The sequence below is a fragment of the Panicum virgatum genome, chromosome 5N (genome assembly GCF_016808335.1).
Source record: "Panicum virgatum strain AP13 chromosome 5N, P.virgatum_v5, whole genome shotgun sequence".
Taxonomy (NCBI): domain Eukaryota; kingdom Viridiplantae; phylum Streptophyta; class Magnoliopsida; order Poales; family Poaceae; genus Panicum; species Panicum virgatum.
In genome coordinates this window covers 37,609,513-37,628,505 of record NC_053149.1, presented here as the reverse complement: position 1 = coordinate 37,628,505, position 18,993 = coordinate 37,609,513, and the positions used below count along the sequence as shown (strand labels likewise).

General features: G+C 51.1%; 2 protein-coding genes and 1 long non-coding RNA gene across 3 annotated transcripts; 1 reads left to right on the top strand and 2 right to left on the bottom strand.

Annotated features, from left to right (window-relative positions):
- Nucleotides 1-1,099: 1,099 nt before the first annotated feature.
- Nucleotides 1,100-8,335, bottom strand: LOC120672604 (vacuolar cation/proton exchanger 1a-like). Its single transcript, XM_039953099.1, has 11 exons — nt 7,504-8,335; nt 4,358-4,425; nt 4,190-4,218; nt 3,872-4,068; nt 3,443-3,787; nt 3,214-3,330; nt 3,037-3,090; nt 2,811-2,927; nt 2,521-2,611; nt 2,330-2,400; nt 1,100-1,506 (listed from the first exon to the last, which is right to left on the bottom strand). The coding sequence occupies exons 1-10, from the start codon at nt 7,792-7,794 to the stop codon at nt 2,333-2,335; spliced, it is 1,377 nt and encodes a 458-aa protein (XP_039809033.1). The 5' UTR covers nt 7,795-8,335; the 3' UTR covers nt 1,100-1,506; nt 2,330-2,332.
- LOC120672605 lies at nt 4,432-7,497 on the bottom strand. Its single transcript, XM_039953100.1, has one exon. It carries the CDS (start codon nt 6,215-6,217, stop codon nt 5,834-5,836), a length of 384 nt encoding a protein of 127 aa, XP_039809034.1. The 5' UTR covers nt 6,218-7,497; the 3' UTR covers nt 4,432-5,833.
- A 7,937-nt stretch (nt 8,336-16,272) lies between the features above and the next one.
- On the top strand, nt 16,273-17,148 carry LOC120674407. The gene is made up of 2 exons (XR_005675103.1): nt 16,273-16,307; nt 16,412-17,148. It is a non-coding gene; the product is annotated as an uncharacterized LOC120674407 (long non-coding RNA).
- Nucleotides 17,149-18,993: the final 1,845 nt, after the last annotated feature.

The following is an 18,993-nucleotide window of genomic DNA, read 5'->3' as shown; positions in this document are numbered from 1 at the left end:
TACACTGTAGTGGATTAAGGGGGAAACCACTATGATGTCTACAATTAGAATATCTGTACTGAGAACTGGATATTGAGACCAAGAGTCAGAAGGTTGCCGAGCCTCGTCGTGCTGGGGCGGTAAACCTCTCGGGGAACGCGCTCGCGGGGTGCCTCCCCGCCGCCGAATGCAGGTTGCCGCGCCTCGCCGTGCTGGGGCTCGCTGGCAACTGCCTCGCCGCGTGGAGCTCCCCATCGGCGGGCTCGGCGCGCTGGAGCTCGTTGACCTGAGCGGCAACGACCTCAACTACTCGCTCCCGTCGGACTTTTTTTTTGGGGGGTGGGGAGCCGGCTCCGGCTGGTGAATGTGTCGTCGAACAAGCTCGCCGGCGCGGTGCCGACCGAGATGGCCACCGTCGTAGACTAACGAGATGCCGAGCACAACTCCAGGACAGCCGAGAAGAACGGGATGCTGGTGACCAAGCTTTGCTCAGTGGAGAGGGTTGAACTTTTCGGACGGAAAATCCGGAAAACCGGACTTTTTTCTGTTTCCGGACCGGTACGAAAACAGTTTTTCGGTCCGGAATTTGATATATTTCGATTCTAAATTCAAAATTATAAAAGTCAAATTATGGTCAAAGAACGAAATTTTGGAACAGTAAAACGGAATTGTAATCCCACCGGAGAGGCAGAGAACGCTGGCTCGCAGCAATAATGGCACCACTCAGGCCAGTAGTTCACAGGAGGCACGACAATGGAAAAGCAAAGACCAGGAGACCGGTGTGAACAAAAGCAGCAATCGAGCGTAGACGGCGGCCGCGCTGAAAAGCAAAAGATGGCGGCGCCCAACGCGGAGAGAAGATGGCAGTTCGGCCGGCCGCGCCGGAATCCAGAAGAGCCTGCGCCGCACAAATGCCATCGAACAGTGCCCAACATTAGAGACAACGTGGATGCCCTGAGAGGCCGTCTAGCTCTTCTGCCCTGAGAAATTTGCTTCTTTCCTGAATTCATGGAGGAGGTTTAATGGGCCAAGTCGTAGGCCCAGGGCTGCAGCCCTTGCCTAGATCCGGCCCTGACAACAAAAGAGATACAGCAGCATACAGCAGTCTGCACTCGAGCACTAACCAAACTGGAGGATTCGACGCTAATATGTGCTATATAAAACTTACAATACACCTCTGCATATTTATCCTATTAAGCTTCATATACGAAGCAGCGCACGATGAATCATATACACAGGATTGGATGCATACATATTTGGTACCCTTATTGCGGCTAGCAGCCGCAGCCTACTAACTAAACCAATAGTAATACAAGCACAAACCCTTCCCATCATGCTGCTTCTCACACGATGAATACATTTGCTCTCGGTAGCACTCGGACCGGCCGGCTTCCACATTTCTCTGGAAAAGTAGGATCATCACTCATTGCGAAACCTAGGCCCGACAGATTCATGCAGTTTCAGTCTCTGATTTAGGTCATTGCTCTGCTGTCTTGCATGCTGGCTTGTCCAGGCAGGACTCCTAACCTGCATGTTCATCAACAGCCATATGATGTCAGTACAGTTTTCAGATCTAGATTTCTGAATGCTTACAGATAAAAAAGATATAATTTTGCGTCTTCTGAACATAACTGATTGGCACATGTAACACAGGCTGGACCAGCCTGAAAAGTCGCTGTTTGTATAGTAAAACAGGTCTTATTTTCTAAAGATCAAATAAGATAAGCATTAGAGTTGATCGCATGCCATCGGTGCATCTCGCAAGGCATGTGTATTCTTTCTTAATTTGCTAAAGAGTGTGTTAAGACGACAGCCCATCCTTAACATATTAGCATGTCCCATTTATTTAATTCGCTACTCGTCAACTGTTGCAAGGCGCAGAGATAAGAGTGCATATGTTTTTTCCTGTCACCTTCCAACAAGGTCAGACTTGAAAGGGATCAGTAATTTTAAACTACAGAGTACAGACTAGCTGTTGGATCATCTAACAATAGGGTGGTGCAAGCTGACCAGTTATGCCACTTGATGGCAAGCAAATGATTAAGCACATTTATTCATTTAACACAGGCAGCAGCAGAAGCTGCTGACTGAGAAACAATGCAACACATTTTTGTGCTCTCTGTGTCCAAAAGGGCTAAAACTAAATCGAGACACATCAAAGCAAGTTGCATTCATCAGCTATTAAAAGATCATGACTGAACTATGGCGTGCAACAGGGATGCACAAATAAGGTATAAGTTGCATTCGTGCCATCAGCTATCTGTTGGTCAAGCCAAACACCTGTCCTTTCAGACGAAATAAGATATCATTTGCTGGATTGATAAACAAAAACAAGATAGTGCAGGCCCACCTGTTATGCCCCCTGTGCGTTCCATGTACCGGTTGGTACAGCCAGCCCAACACCATTGCCGTTTGCATGACCTTTCATAAAAAGGTGGGCACAGGAAAAATCAGAACCACCAAATTATGATCAAGTACAAATCATCATTGTAGTAGTCGTAGCAGTAGCAGAAGTTGCTGCTGTGAAAGAAACCAACATACCTGCAGGTTGCCTCGTGACGAAAAAGCATGCGCCGATGACAATGTAACACAGGAGGAGAAGGATCCCCTTCAAATAGTGTGACGTTCCATCCTGCAAAACACACAAAGCAATAAGATTTAACATCTTTTTTATCAATGCCAATAAAACAAACTCAACCGCATTTTAAAAAATAAACTCGACTCTCTGCTAGTTGACTTGAACAGGATTTTTCACGAATTGAAATTCTGAAGTTTCTGGAACCAATTGAGCCTTTTTACATGTTCAGTGATAGGAAAGAAGAGTATTGTACCTGGAGGGTGAAGGCTGTTACTATTACTGAGACAAACAGACAGCCAGTCTCTAGCAGCTTGAAGTCGAGGTCCATTTGAATACCCGCGATCCAAGCTACAATGACACTCAGCGGCACCTGTCACATTTGGAAGATAACGGTACAATCATGCCACCAATGTTAGGCAGTAATTTAATTAAGCGAATATTGACCGAAGATCCGTTTGCACGTCACTAGCAATACCCACCACGAACATGGAGATTTGGGTTGCCGACCCCAGAGCGACTCCGAGGGTGATGTCCTGCATTATATCAAGAGTGTAATTAATTAACAACACTGAATGATTGGGCTAACTATGGTCGTCTCTCCGTGTCCGTGCAAGGGCATGTCAGACACACCAGACAATAGGGTGTTGAGTGTTTACCAGCTTGTTCTTGAGAGCAAAAAGGATGGCGCCAGCGTGCTCCGCCGCGTTACCGACGATTGGGAGCAGGATGATGCTGATGAAGCTCACTGACAAGCCCCAGGATTTTGAGGTTGGCTTGCGACATAAATAACGTAGCCCATATTAGTACCTCTCTTGTCGTTAAGAGTACTACCTGAGGACACTGGACACGGCATAACCCAAACTGAGCGAGTGATGTAGATTATACCTCAATCGTGCCAACGACGTACTCGGACAGGATGGCGATGAGAACAGTCTTGAACGCGAGCCAGAAGAGCCCGCTGGCGAACCCGATGACGGCCTCTTCCTGATCCTCGCCGTCTTCGTCGACCTCCTGCGGCTCGAAGAGCTGGGCGTGCGTCTTGAGCTGGAAGAAGAGGTAGGCGACGTAGGCGAGCAGCATGACGATGCTGCAGGCGCGCGAGAGGTCGAGCCCCGTGGTTGCCGCGGCGACGGAGTGCTCGCCGGCGCCCACCGCGTAGCGCAGCATGAGCGGCAGGGACTGGCACAGCACGCCGAGGATGAGGAGGCCCGTGCTGACGTCCGCTTGGCTCTGCGCGTGCGTGTATGAATGCATGACCGAAGGAAGCCGAGCAAGGTGTGTGAAGTGCGTGCGAAAGATTGCCGCCGTACGTACCCTGTCGTATGGCTGGTCGGCGCCGAGGTTGACGACGCCGCCGCAGAAGAGGGAGGTGCCGAGCACGAGCAGCAGGTTGGAGAGGACGGAGCCGAGGAGGGAGCACTTGACGACCTCGATCTTGCCCTGCATCAGCGCGAACAGCGCGATGATGAGCTCCGTGGCGTTGCCGCACGTCGCGTTCAGGAGGCCGCCCACTGCAGCAGCGCCATGCAGAGCAGCAGGAGCAAAATACCATGAGACCGCCGTTGACTTTAGAAATTCGAAGAAGAAAAAGTCACAACAGGAACGGTTCGAGGGCGGGCCGGTGTGGCTTACCGGTGGGGCCGGTGTAAATTGCGATCTGCCTGCACGAATCACGACAGGAAAAAAAAAACAGGAGGTCTCATTCATCAGCATGCTGTTAGCGTAAGCTTGTGGCACATGCAGCAAAAATTACTGTAAAATGGTAACAGATACATTGACCAGGAAGCGACAGCAACTTACTCGGTGAGGAAGCTGACGCGCTCGGCGAGAGGGATGAGGCCGAGTAAGCTGAGCGCAAACACCCACACCTGCCATGGCCCATGGCCACACTTCCAGTTCAAATTCCAACCAAATTATTTAACACACAGTTATTGATAATTTTTTTAATACGCATGAGGTTGAGGACTTGAGGTGAGCAATAACCAAGCAGTACCAAAGTTACCTACTATATTTGTCTCGCGTCAATGTCTAATGTAGAAGTGGCAGGTCGGCAGGTATACAGCAAAGCTATTTCAAGCGCGACCTCTCACTCTCCCACGCCACCAAATACCCTTGCTACAAGCCTACAACCGTACACAACCGTACACAACCGAAACCACCTGTAGCGAACACAACAACAGGGGGTCCCAACTCCCGGGAAGCCAAGACCAAGACCGAGACCAACAGAGAGCAGAGTCCACACGACCAAACCCCCCTGGTCAGACAACGAACCCCGCCGTGCTCTGACGCCGGACTCCGCCATGGCCAATGCATAGCCCGCCGCCGCGTCACAGGGTAGTTACCCGGCCAGCCATCCGCTCTCGCCGGAGGCCGGACCGCCGCCGCAACCAGACAAAGCGTGCTGCACCGAGCGCGGATCACCGCTCGATCGGCCGGTGACCACAGCAACCGGAGCCGGCGGGGATAAAGGGGATACCGGGTCGCGCTCGCGCCCACCACGTATCTAAAGCGGCCGCATCCGCCACGGCCCAGGGGTGGTGGCTGACCGGCGTGGCAAGACCGGGGGCGGGAAGCATCTCGTCGGAGGGCGAGGTGGCCGTCGCCTCGCCTGCCCGCGTGACCGGTGACCCCAACGTGGCTGCATCGGCGGCGTTTCAGGCTGCGAGAGGCACAGCCGAGCGGTGGTGGTCCCGGTCATCACTCATCAGTGGCGAATACGAATAAAGGTTCCGCGGACCACAGCTCTCTGACAGGATATGCTGCTACTGCATAATTCAATACAGACTACACTAGGATCCCCATGCATCACTCATTCCTGGTTACCTGTCGCTTATTCGTCCCTTGGTTGTAATATATTATTATTCATTTGTAGGAGTAGGCATTAAAAATTATTAACAGATTAAAAAAATGTATGTTGGTGAAGTAAAGAGGGTAAGAACTGGAGAAAATTCCCTAAGGCCCTAGAGAAAAAAGAGCTTTCTTGTGTGGCCCTGGAAAAATAAAACTTCCTTGTATGACCTTTACTTTATTTTCTATCCTTTGTATGGCATCCCGTCACCTCCCGTTAGGAAATTCTGTCAAACATCAGACGGAGTCCTGCCGGCCGTCCGCTCCATCCTCTGCTTCGCTGCCAGTGCCACCAAGCCCCCGAGAATGCTCCATATCCCCGTGGACCACAGAGACGCGGTGTTCCGGTGCCACGCCGGGCAGCCGCCTCCGCCGATGCTGCCCTCTACACCGCGCCGCTGCCCGCTACGCCGACGACGACGCCGCCCGCTACGCCGCGCGGCTAACGCAGGCGGTGTTCGCGGAAGGCGCGCTGCGGCGGTTCCTGTGTAGCGCGTCCGCGGCGCATCTACGCGCACGTGGCGGGGGAGGCGGTCGCGGCCACGGTGACGAGCATGGCGAGGAGCGGGGCATCCATGGCGCGTGTGGCTGGGCAGGCGGGCTGGAGAACCCGTCGACGGCGGCGGCGACGAACCGCAGCGCGGCCGCGTCCTCCTCGACGGAGACGTCCGCGTCGGCCGCGAACGGGAGCTCCAGCACCTTGGCGAAGATGTGCGGCAGGCGGCGCAGCTTCTTCCCGCCGAGCACGCCCGCGGCGGCCGCGCAGCGCTGCACGGCGATGGTGCGCTTCTGCGGGGCCAGGCGGACCCTCATGGCGTGGCGGAGCCGCTTGCGTCGTTGCCTTCACCGGCGGCGGTGGCGACGCCTCCAGCGGCTGGTCAACGGGGCGCGGGGCGGCGGACGACGTGGGGGCCTGCAGCGCAGGGGATCCATGGACGGCTCCGACGGCCGCCGCATGAGGCTGGCGCGCCTGCCTTCGCTCGGGTGGAGTCCAACGCGTGGAGGAGGGAGGTGGTCACCGGGAGGCAGCGCGTGGAGCAGGGGATGGCCAAGAGTGGTCCCGCCATGGTGCAGCGCGTGGAGCAGAGGATGGCCGGTGCGGTGCCTCCTCCCCCACTGTTTCCTCCACTGTCGAGGTCTCCCCCCACAGGTGCCAAATCGGGACGGCAACCTCCCACGGTGGCGATGTGTGACGGGCCGGCGTCCGCGAGCGCGAGGCGTCGAGCTCCCCTGATTTGGGCGCGGGCGCGAGCTCCCCTGATTACGGTGGATTTGGGGGCGAAACGACGTGCAAAACGGAGGCGCAGGGCTGCAAAACGGACTTGTGCAGGTGGCCGGCTTAGGAGCGTCTGATTCATTTTCAGCGGCCTGGAATCGCCGCATGTGGAGCCATGCCGCATGTGGAGCGGACGGCCGGCGGGCTCTGTTATATTGACGGAATTTTCTAATGGGGAGTGATGGGAAGGCCATAGAAGGGATAGAAAATAAAGTGAAAGCCATACAAAGAAGTTTTATTTTTCTAGGGCCACACAAGGAAGTGCTCCTTTCTTCTGGGCCTTACAAGAAATTTTCTCCAAGAACTGAGTGCCAGGTCAGATCAGAACAAGGGGGTAGAACATGATCGAGGCATGACTGGCATAAATAAACCACAACCGCCCGTGATGCAGCAGTCTGTTACTACTAGTCTACTACAGCGGTTCAACGGGTTACGACTTTTGGCATTTAAAGAGCCGCCGTACAGCGCCGGACAGCCGAATGATTGACTACTGGAAACACGAGCATGTTGAAACATTTTTTTATAAGAAAAAAGAAAAAAAAATAGGACCAAGAGTGTGACGCAGGATCACTCGGGAGAGAGCCAAGGAAGCGAGGGGGTCAATTCAGAATGAACGGAGGTGGCGAGGAAAGGGCATGTCGTCACGTTCCCATCCCGTCTTGTCGGTTCGCCCCCGATCTCTCACCATCATCACCCACCCAGCACGGCGTCGTCCATCTTCTTCCTCCCAAACAAATTAAAGAGCGAAGCAGACTGACGGACGGGATCGATCGATCGAATTCCATCCTAACAATCTGCTCCGGATGATGGAGCGGGAACGCACCTGGCCGAAGTTGGCGCACTGCGCGGCGACGGCGAGCGGCACGGCGGGGAAGAGCACGGCGAGCTTGGTGCCGAGGAAGACCTCCTGGAGGTTGGCGAGGACGGGGCGGAGCGGCGCGAAGGGCACCTTGCGCACCAGCGAGGCGTCCGACTTCTTGCGCAGCGCCGCCGCGGACATGCTGTGCGCGGTGCGGGCGCTGGCTGAGTGCCCGTGCGGGCCGTGCCGCGCCGCGCGGAGGCCGCCAGCGTCCGAAGGGTACTTGCGCACCAGCCCGGCCTCCATGCCGGACATCCTGCCTGCCTGGGGAATGGGGGGTCGCCTGGTTGCTGCTGCGCGGTGAGAGCTTGGTGGGCGAGCTTGTAGCCTGGAGAGCAGAGCCGCCGATATATATGGAGTCTGGGACTGCTCTGGAAGCGATGGCAAGGCTAGGCAGGGAGACAGACGACGACGACGAATTATTATTGATCCCTGAGTGGTAACCGGACGCTTAATTATCCTAATAACAAAGCAAAATCAGGGACAAATATTGATCCTGCATCTGCTGCTACTCCGTATTGAAAGGCGGGGTTTGTTTGATTGCCCGGGGATGGATACTAAGAAGATCGATGACGGATGCCAGAACAACCGGACGAATGGTTAGGGGAGGATAACGATGCATGCAGCAGGGCGGAGAGCGAGATAAGAGGCGAGGCGTTGCTCGCGCGCGTGTGGGGGGAGTGAATGCGACGAGGATCGCCTCGCTGGTCCGACGAAGCTTCCGGGAAGCTTCGCCCCGCCCCGCCACACCGGCCGTTGCGGCTGCAGCAGGCCAGCAGCCGTGCCGCCGCACGGAACGCCTCCTTCCGTTGCCGCCTGGCCGCTAGTATAGTACGTGTACTGCTGCGCTCTGGCCCTGTCCGCTTGCGGCGCGGCCTGGAATCTATCTCTGGCGCCGCGCTGCCGCCCAAGGGCCAAGAAGGCTCTTGCCATCCGGGAAAGCCCAGGCCTGCTGGGTGCTCGCGATCCGGGGCCGGTTTCACTTTCACGTTCACCTCGCGCGTGACTCACTTCTGACTGCCTGCTGGCTGGAGTGACTGCGCGCGGCCAGGGCGGCGGCGCCCGGGGGCGGGTGCCGGGCCGAATCATGCGGCTGCTCCTCGTTCGTAGGGGCCCAGCGCGTCCAAGTGGCCCGTGGTCTCTCCTCTCCTCCTCACTGGCGGCGGCGTGGAATCGTACTGCACGGTCAAGAGGGATGTGGGCATGTGGCTCTTGTTCGTTTTCCCTTTCCAGCCTCTCGCGCTATAGAATTTGATGATGATAGGGCGTACCGTACGGACCGGTGAAGTTGCGATGGAGACGTGCGCATGTAGGTCGCCGCTCCGTAGCCCGAAACGCCGCGCATTGGACGCGGACTAGGGTCGACCTGCGTGGGGATGATTGCTGCCACGCGTCATATCTTTTTAAATATATGTCTCGACAAGAAGGCATATATGTGGCAGATCGATCAAGGGTATCAATCAGATCCATTAAAAACCGCATACACATTTACCTTTCTTTTTTTTAAAAAATAATAGTAGGAGCATTGATCTGTTATATAAGAAGAAGAAACATTCGTACATAACGCGCCGAAGCGTACACCACACAAACAAAACGCACACAACACAACACTACACCACCACCTGGGAGAGAAGCTGAAAGCAAGCCACCAAGATTGCACCGTCGTCACAAACGCTGGGCCACGCCATAAGCCGCAGCCCGCGGCTAGCCCGAGCAGCCACCTGAACCCCTCCAACACAGGACTATCACCCTCAAGCCGCACACCCACGATCATCGAACCCCTGCTCCAGTGTTGCGACAGTAGAAAACTCCCATCACGGCACCAATGAAAACCACTAATCCTGGCCACTCTGCGTGGGGGTCTCGCCTCACCCACCGCCTCACACTCCTCTGCCAAGGACTCAGATATCTGAAAACCGCTTTGAGAGCACAACTTCCGCCCAACCGTCACCGAGGTCACCACTGTCATGCGTGCCGATTCAAGACCTCCAGCATCTCTGGGCCCTCTGCACCTTGCCGCCAACACAAAGACCTTGCGCACCTCCCTAGCCTCTACACACGGGCCAGCCAAACCACCACCAACGCTGCCACAAGCCGTGACGGGTCTCCATAAGCGGCGCCTCCAGGAAGGACGCGGCGCTGTTGGCGCCGCCATCGCTCATCCAAAACTGGACCGGGTTTTCACCTTAAGACCCCAAGCTTCAAGACACGACGCCCCGTAGTGGTGCCCCCACCGGAAGAACGACGCCCCAAGGGCGCCGCCACCACTACCACTAGCAAGAGTGCCGATGAAGACTTTTGCCCGGATCGTCACCGTGCCTGTCGCACATTCACGGACAAGCAGCAGCAACATGCTCACCGACGCCTCCGCAACGCCATTGCCGGAGAGATGACCCAGGCACATCTCATAATGCCACCACGGCACCACGAGAGCACACCGCAAGCCACCCGGCCCCACCACCGAAGCAGCGCCAAATCCGTAAAGATGTCGAGGAGAAGAACCAGGGAACACCAGCCATCTCATCTCCGTGCCCATAGCCCGCGCGCAGATGTCTGCCGGCACCTCCTCCAGGCCACTATGGCCCAAAGCAGCCAGCCACGCCAGCGTCCCCACGCAGAGCCTCCCGCGGCAACAAGCCGCCGCGCCCTGCACCTCGCAGGCCGCCGCCGCCGCCCCGTCTCTGCACGGGGATGCGCCTGTGCGCCTCCGGCCTTGCGCTGACCGCCGTCATTGTCCCATGCTGGCCGCAGGCAGCGCCGGAGCCGCAACGACGGCCGCCGCCACCACCAGCGCCATCCGCGCCGGCCGAAGCCGCCGCCGCCGCCGGACGCCCACACCGCGTCCCACCACACAAACGCGCTCCCCCGCTCCCCGCTGCGCGGCCACCAGATCCGGCCAGAACGATGCCGGATCCGCGGCCACCAAGCTCCGCCGCCGCCGGCGAGCACCCACAGAGGGCCAGCCGGCCGTGCCCGCCCCGACGCCCTCCGAGCTAGGGGAAATGGCCGTGCCGCCGCCATCCTCGATGCCTCACGAGCTTCCGGAGGCCCCTCGTGCGGCCCTTCATGGCCGGGAGGGACGTTGTATAACGATCACACATTTCTGTCTAATTTCATTCCTCGACAAATAAAAAATATTCCAGGTTTGGGAGGACAAGGATAGCGATTTCTTTATGTTACAGAGGCTAATATGATATGTTTCGACTACATATTCTCCCTGATAGGCATGTATGTACGTCCAGATAGCAACGACCACGTAACTTGAAAAAAAAAGTATAGAAGAAACAAAACATTATCATAGACTACACTGCTCATGTTTTTCTGTATATATGTGCAAGCTATTTTAAATAATTAGATGTGTATCATATATATCGACTTAAAATACTAGCATACTACTCCGTATACGTTCTAGAAGATGCTCTCTGTAAGCTAGAATGTCCTTGGTGTACGTTGTGGTGTTCTTATCAATGTTTATGGATCTCTGCTAAAAAAAAAAATCAATGTTTATGGATATTTTAGTGGGGTTGTTGGATTGGATATCAAATCTTTTGTAAAACCAGATCTGAGTAAAGACAATTCAGGGTGCACAAACCGAAAATCTTGGTTATCCCTTCTGCTAAAACTCATTATGGGTTAAGAATGAAAACCAAGAGGATATAATAATCAATGTCTCATCATAATCTCATCTCGGGCACTATACTCGCTACAAAATATGTTATAATTCTAGACATCCAAGTTTCGATAGGAAAAGAATTCAGGGCGTAAAATCAATAAGACGACCTAACTTCTGAAACCTATTTCTGACAGTAGATCGAAGGGACCATAATAAGACGACCATAATAATTAAAAAGCTACTAACATAGTGTCCACTATAATTTCCATGCATTAGACTGATTTCAACAATGCAAAGCAAAATGGGACATGTATTCCGGTGTTTGCATCCTCTACAGTAGATGCGTTGCTAATGCATTTTTGGTCATCTCCAACAACTGCCGCGGGCGCTGGGTGCTTGGGACGCGGTGAGGCGGCGCCCTTAGCGGCGGGCGACGTTGGCGGCGAGGTTGGGGTGGAGGTTCTCCTGGTCCGCGGTGCCCTTGGCGGCGGGCGACGCTAGCGGCAAGGCGGCGAGGTTGGAGCGGAGGCGACGGGAGGGGAGGAGACGAGAAGGGGAGCGAGCTCCATGGACGCCGAAGCTCAGGCTCGCCGTCCTCCACCGCCGTCCCGCCGCGCGCCGCCCACGAGTCCAGCACCAGCCCGTGCCGCCCAGGAGGAGATGGAGGCCCGCCGCCGTCGCAGGAGGAGGGGATGGAGGCCCGCCGCCGGAGGAGATGGAGGCCCACCGCCGGAGGAGATGTAGCGGCCGGCGGGGCCAGGCGGAGCGGACCCTACCGCCGCCGCCGCCACCCTCCGTCCCTCCATATCTCCGCGGCGAGGAGGGAGCCGGAGGTGAGCAGGGGGCCGCGCACGCCGGAGGTGAAGCAGGGGGCCGCCGGTCGTGCCCGCGGCCCGCGTCCGCCCCTGAGCTCGCCCGCCGCCGCAGCCAGTGCTCGTCGGCCCGCGCTCAAGCCCGTGCCGCTCGCCCACCGCCGCGCCCGCGCTCGCCCGTGGCCGCGCCGCTCGCCCACCGCCACGGAGAAATGCATAGCTGGAGAGGGGCGATTCATTTTTAGCTCTCCTCTCTCCTCCTCGTGAAGCAAAATTCCTCACTCGCTGCCTGTGCTGTTGGAGCTCCGCTCGTCGATGCACAGAGGCGAGCGCGAGGCAAAAAATGCTTTTGCCTCACGCTGTTGGAGTCAGTCTTAGTTGCTGCGAGCCGAAAACCTCGATTCATCCGTGCGTCCGGCCACGGGAGATCGAAGGGACACGAACGGCATTCGAGAATTCACTTAGCTTACTATAAAATGACTTCAATTTTATAACCCACGGAGTATATTTTTCCCCGGTAAGTTGGTATGTGTATATCCAGCTACTCATGCAATTCAACAGCTTTGCACCTTCAGCAGCTACTGCGGGTGCAAAAAGCAACACGGATATGCCATCTTGTCCGGGTCCCCAATCCCCTTTAGTCCCGGTTGTAACAACCCGGACTACAACCGGGACTACGAATTTGGGACCAAAAATCTCAAGCTTTACCCAAGATCTCTTGCCTTGCGCACAGTTTCCTTGTCACTCCACCTATACAACACATTTGACTCTACAAGAGATGCCTTCCTTTTGAACTAACTAGTGGAGCACCTTTTAGTCCTAGTTAGTACCACCAACCCGAACTAAAGAGATTGACTCTTCAGTCCCGATAGGAGGACTAAAGATATACTTTTAGTCCGAGTTGGTGGCTTCAAAACCAGGACTAAAGAAACCTTTTGTCCCCTAGCCATTGGACCCGGGACTAATGTCTAAATTAGTCCCGGGTCCAACTATGGGCGGGACAAATGATAAGGATCAAATGCCTATTATGTAGTAGCGATAGCACTACATGTAACTAGAAAAGCAAGAAAACAAAAGTACTTCTGAAGAAAAAAAATCATAGACTAGTCTGCTAATGCTTTTGCCGCGCTAGCATTTTCTAAGCAATTGAAGAGATATACGTATGGAAATAATAAAATACTACTCAGTTTTGTGAGAGGTTCATATAGAAAAATCATATCCTCTACTTAAGCGAGAACTACTGCATTCGGTGCACATTGTTGTAGTGTTCTTAATTATAACTTTATTAGATATTAGGTATTATATTTAGGGTTGTTGGATATCGAATCTTATAATATATATCAAAACACACACACACACACATAGCACTAATTAAACACGATTCAGGGTGTAGAAACTTAATATATATCTTTGTGCATACTGATAAAAGTCAGGTTATTACGGGATATGAAAGAAAAAGCACGAGCTGTTTTCTTGAAATCGATCAGTGTCTCATCTGATATATATTATTCTCATCTCCTGAACTAATCACCCAAAGATAGGTTGAAATAAGCACATCGCAAAGAATAAGAAATCAGTAAGACAGCTTCGGAAAATCTATTATTTCAGATCGATCGATATCCGTACTACGTGATTGAACACAACCACTTGATTGAATTTTCGGTTTCATGTGCATGGATGCATTCATCATTTCCATTTACAGTACACATGCTGTTCCGTGTTCATGCATTTTCGGTTTCATGTGTCCATTTACAGTACGCATTCATCATTTTCTAGATTGAAAATATCTAGGAAAACACCACGTCACTTGAATAATTCAGAGGATGCCACTGCAGCAATGCACATGCCATGCTTGTGCCCCATCTTCATCATAACAAGCTACCACCTTTTCATCATAACAAGCTACCACCTTATTAGTCTCCACTGTAATTTTCCAGCACCACATTTTTCAGAATCCGGAGAGCCCTCATCATGGTACGTAAGACGGGAAATCTCCCTGTACGTGGTCATGCTCGAATGTTTGATTCATTCATTATTCCCTTGCCATTGCTTCTGATGAGTGACACAAAAGGAATGACCTCTGTGCTATGTTACTGAAGGTTGTACACCCTTGTGCGTACAAAAAGAAGCAGCGCTAACTAGCTAATAATAACGTGTCGCATCAGGTTGCCGGCGCCATTTGTAGTTGCACAAGGATAATGTTAACGCCTCATGATAACTGACAGTCTGCTGCTGGAAACGAACGAGGCAGAAGCGCTAGCACACCGTCAGGCTGTGTAGAGCACGGCCGAATCGGCGAAAGCGACCAAACCATCCTTTCCAATCATCCACACGAAGGCATCCAAGAAGCAAGATGTGTGCGATGCAAGCGGATCAAAACTCCCATGCCAACGATTCCGTCTGCCTGCCCGACATTCTGGAGTGTCCCGTGTGTCGCTCCTACTTTTCAGAGTGAGCCACATATGCACAGCCAATAATCCAATAGCAGCCAGAGAGATAGGTTCGAACAACGGCAACAGGAACATTATTTGCCTTGCTGTGGAAACATGCTCCATGTCTCCTGTCTTTCTTTCTTTTTGATGGGGTCTCCTGTATTTCTTAAAGTGTCCATGAACCAGTGGCAGCCCCCCATGACAGGATGCTGGTCGTCGCACATCAAGGTTATTATACTTTGGAATATTACAATGCGTATTCTGTTTTGTTAGGACTTAGGACAAGTATGTGACTAGTAATTATCTTAGCATCAATATATAACTTTGCTTCTGCAGATTTGATGTTGTTATGTTTATATTAATAACATTTTCTAAATACTATATTTTGTGGCATATAAGTAAAAATATTAATCGAGTAATTATTGGTTAAAAACTTGTCCCAATGGAACCAAATACACAGTTGAAATAAAATGGGAGAGAGCATTTCACTAGTGTTGCAGAAGTTTAGATCTAGATCAACAGCACATGAAAAATCAACATGATATTTCCTCCTCTCTCTCTGTTTCTGTTTCTAAAAAAAGGAGAGAAAAACATCTTCTACTTAGCTCCATCCTAGTGGAGCTATACTTTGATGCCACATGGGCTCACGACAAAGGCTGCATTCTTCGTCAGCATGAAATGGCCCATGTTATGCTAGGGTCCGGTGGGTCCGTCCACGACGGGAGGTTCGGCCTCACAAGAATAGGCCCAGATGCTTTAGCTCAGATCGTGATCCTTATTTAATAGGGGTTTTGACGTTCTTGCCCCTATTTCGAAGTGAAATGGTGATTTTACCTCTATTTTTTTGAATTTTGTGATTTTACCCCTGCTTTTTAAAAACAAAGATAGAGTTTGGCCCTATTCCGTGAAAGGCAGTTAACATGTTAAAATTGCTTTGAAAAGATCAATTTGCCCTTGCGGATTTACTCCTACTATTATCTGAATTTGGTTATTTCACTCATATTTTGAATAGAACAACATCTGAAATGAACTTTCTCTAGCAAATTCAAATGAGATTTTTTGTTCAATTTGTTCAACATAGGTATGTTTGCACTGAGACACTTCCAATTTGTTCAACATCCAAAATAAGTTTTTGGTCATTGAGCAACAATGAATGCCATGCTTTTTCTTTGATCAGTTACCTGGCTATCGATGCGACATCTTATTGATTAGCAGGGGCGGGCCCCATTGAATTCAATGGTATTAAATTGAATACCAATTATTTTTGACAAAAAAATTTGTATATATAGTGTATGTTAAGTATATGATAAAAAAATGAAAATAACACAACAAATCTGACTACCAAAGTCTCAAATTCCTCTTTTAGCCCAAAGCAACCTCAACAGCCAAATTCCCTCCACCCCCGCCGGCCCAGGTACACCCCATGGCCCAAAATTTCTCATTACCCCAGCCCAATCCCTCTCCTATCTTGTCCCGACGCCCCCTCCCGCGATTCCCCACCCGACGCCGCCCTAGACCGCCGCCGCCCGCCAGGCGCCGCCCGCCACACGCCGGCCGCTGCCGTCTGGCCGCCCGGGCTCGTTGCCCCAGAGCCAGAGGCTCGGGTCCCACGCTCGCAAGCCACAGGGCGGGGCGGCGACCGCGGCCTAGGCGGGCAGGCGGCAGCATCGCAGCAGCAGGCCAGCAGCGTCAGCGTGGACGCCAGGCGCTAGGCACGGTCGGCGCCCAGGTTCCCAGCGGCCAGGACGCCGGGCGGCCAGGGGACAGGCCGACAGGGGCTCAGGGGCCAGGGGGCGCAGCCACGTAGGCTCGGCGCCCAGTTCCCAGGGCGTTGGGGGCAGGCCGCAGGTCGGCAGGGACGGGCGGCCGGGCGCAAAAGAAGACAGCCAGAGCTAGATCCAGTGAACCAAGGTGAATTAGTTATGATTGTTGATTTGTAAAAAAATCAGCAGCAATCTATACTTGTAGACATGTAGTATGAATTTTTCTGAATCTTGAATACTTGTAATTTATAGGTTTGAACTATGAAAAGGAAGAGGGGTGGCAGTGCCGCTACTGATTTGAGATCGTTCTTGTAAAGAGCTGCTGCAAAGAAGAAACCTCCTGAGGCAGAGGTTGTTAGTCCACCTACTAATGAAAATCAAATGCAGATAGTGGTATTTCAAGGACAGAGTACCAGTGGGAGTGGGAGAAACACCATACCTCTTGAAGCAGAGAGAGATGAGCAGCAACAGCAGCAACCACCAGCTAATCCCTCAGTAATTGAAGATGATGAATCCATGCCTATAGATGAATCTGACTCCGGCGATGAAGATGATAGTAATTATAATATAGAGCATGATCCGGGATTGAGGCCTCCTATCTCAAGCTATCCTGTCAATGACAAAGATTCGGTTAGAAGGTCATACATTGCATTGGGACCATGTCAACCAAGAATGAAGAGAGAATTATTTCCCCAACATGAATGTGGAGGTATGCGCCGATTCCAACCTAAATGGTTTGATGAATTCAAGTGGCTAGAGTATAGTATGCATACAGGTGCTGCATATTGCTTTGTTTGCTACTTGTTCAAGGATAGTAGCAAATATCCTGGTGGAGATGCTTTTGCTAATGAAGGTTTTCGAAATTGGAATATGAAGTGCAGAATTCGTAGGCATGTTGGTGCTATCAATAGTGCTCACAATGAAGCTGAGGAGAAATATAATTTGTTCATGAAACCTAGGACTTCAATTCGTGAGTCTATAGGCTCAAATAGTTCAGATTTCAAGGCTAAGTATCTAGCTCATTTGACATGGTCACTAAAGTGCGTAAGGTATCTTTTGCGTCAAGGGTTAGCTTTTCGTGGTCATAATGAGGGAAAGGATTCAAACAATCAAGGGAACTTCAGGGAACTTTTGGCTTGGCTGGCAGGGAATTTTGAAGAAGTTAATATAGTGGTTCTTGAAAATGCTCCACACAATTGCCAGATGATTGACCACAAGATTCAGAAACAACTTATTGCTGCTTGTGCTCATGAAACAACCAAATTTATTATAGAGGAACTTGGAGATGAATGCTTTGCAATTCTTGCTGATGAGTCTAGTGATGCCTACCAACAGGAACAATTGGCCCTTTACTTGCGTTATGTCAATAAAAATGGAGAACCTGTTGAGCGGTTTCTTGGTCTTGTGCATGTTGAAGATACTACATCATTGACTCTTAAACAAGCAATTCAGTCGTTACTTATCAAATATCAGTTGCCTTTATCCAAGATACGTGGTCAAGGGTATGATGGAGCTAGTAATATGAAAGATCATGTCAATGGTTTGAAGAAATTAATTATGGAAGAGTCCCCTTCTGCATATTATGTTCATTGCTTCGCCCATCAACTTCAGCTAACCCTTGTAGCTGTAGCTAAAGAGAATATTGATTGTCAATGGTTTTTTGGACAACTTGCATATTTGTTGAATGTTCTAGACATGTCTTGCAAGAAAATCCGCATGCTTCGCGTACCTCATTTGAGTTTGTTTTTCTGCTCCACATGATGAATGAAATATTTGGATACACAAATGATTTATGCAATGCTTTGCAAAAGAGGGAGCAAGATATTGTAAATGCAATGGATCTTCTTGAGCTCACAAAGGTGGAATTGGATGTTTTGAGAAGAGATGCTGGATGGGAAGAATTTCTTAAGAATGTCACTTCTTTCTGTGAGAAGCACAAAGTTAAAGTTGTTGATATGGATGGAAAGTATATTCCTATTCAAAGATCAACTAAGTTCTATAGAGGTGCCACAAATTACCACAGGTTTCATGCTGATATGTTTTTGGGTGTCATTGATAGGCAACTTCAGGAGCTGAATATCAGGTTTGATGAGGTAAACACAGAGCTACTTAGATGTATGGCAGCATTCAATCCAGCTAATTCTTTTTCTGCCTTTGATAATGAGAAGTTGGTTAAGCTTGCTGGGTTCTATCCTCATGACTTTGATTTTCAAGAGAGGAACCAACTTCGTTTTCAACTACACAACTATATTAATGATGTGAGGAATGATGGGAACTTCAAAAATTTGAGAAGTCTAGCAGACTTGTCTATGATGCTAGTTAAAAGAGATATGGTTTCTCGGTATGACATTGTGTACAAACTTCTCAAATTGGTTCTAGTTCTTCCTGTTGCAACTGCTGGTGTTGAGAGGATTTTTTCTCCAATGAACACTATCAAAAACAAGTTAAGAAGCAAGATGGGACATGATTTTTTGAATAATTGTTTGACCACATTCATTGAAAGGGAATTCTTCTTACAAGCGAAGGATGAGGACATCATCAATTATTTTCAAGCTATGAAGGACCGAAAAGTTAACTTGTAATTTGTAAGCATCCTTATCAATGCCATTTATTGTTTTAGTACCTCTATTTTCTATATGTTGAACAATTTCAGAATTCAGATTATGAACAATTTATGTTGTTAGTACTAAATCATGTGCTACTAATATGTATGTCGGGCTGTTAAAATTTTTTTCCACTACTTACAATTTTGAATACCAAAGTCCCAAATCCTGGGCCCGCCCCCTGTTGATTAGTACTCCTTAGCACACCATCGATGTCAATGGCGCAACTAA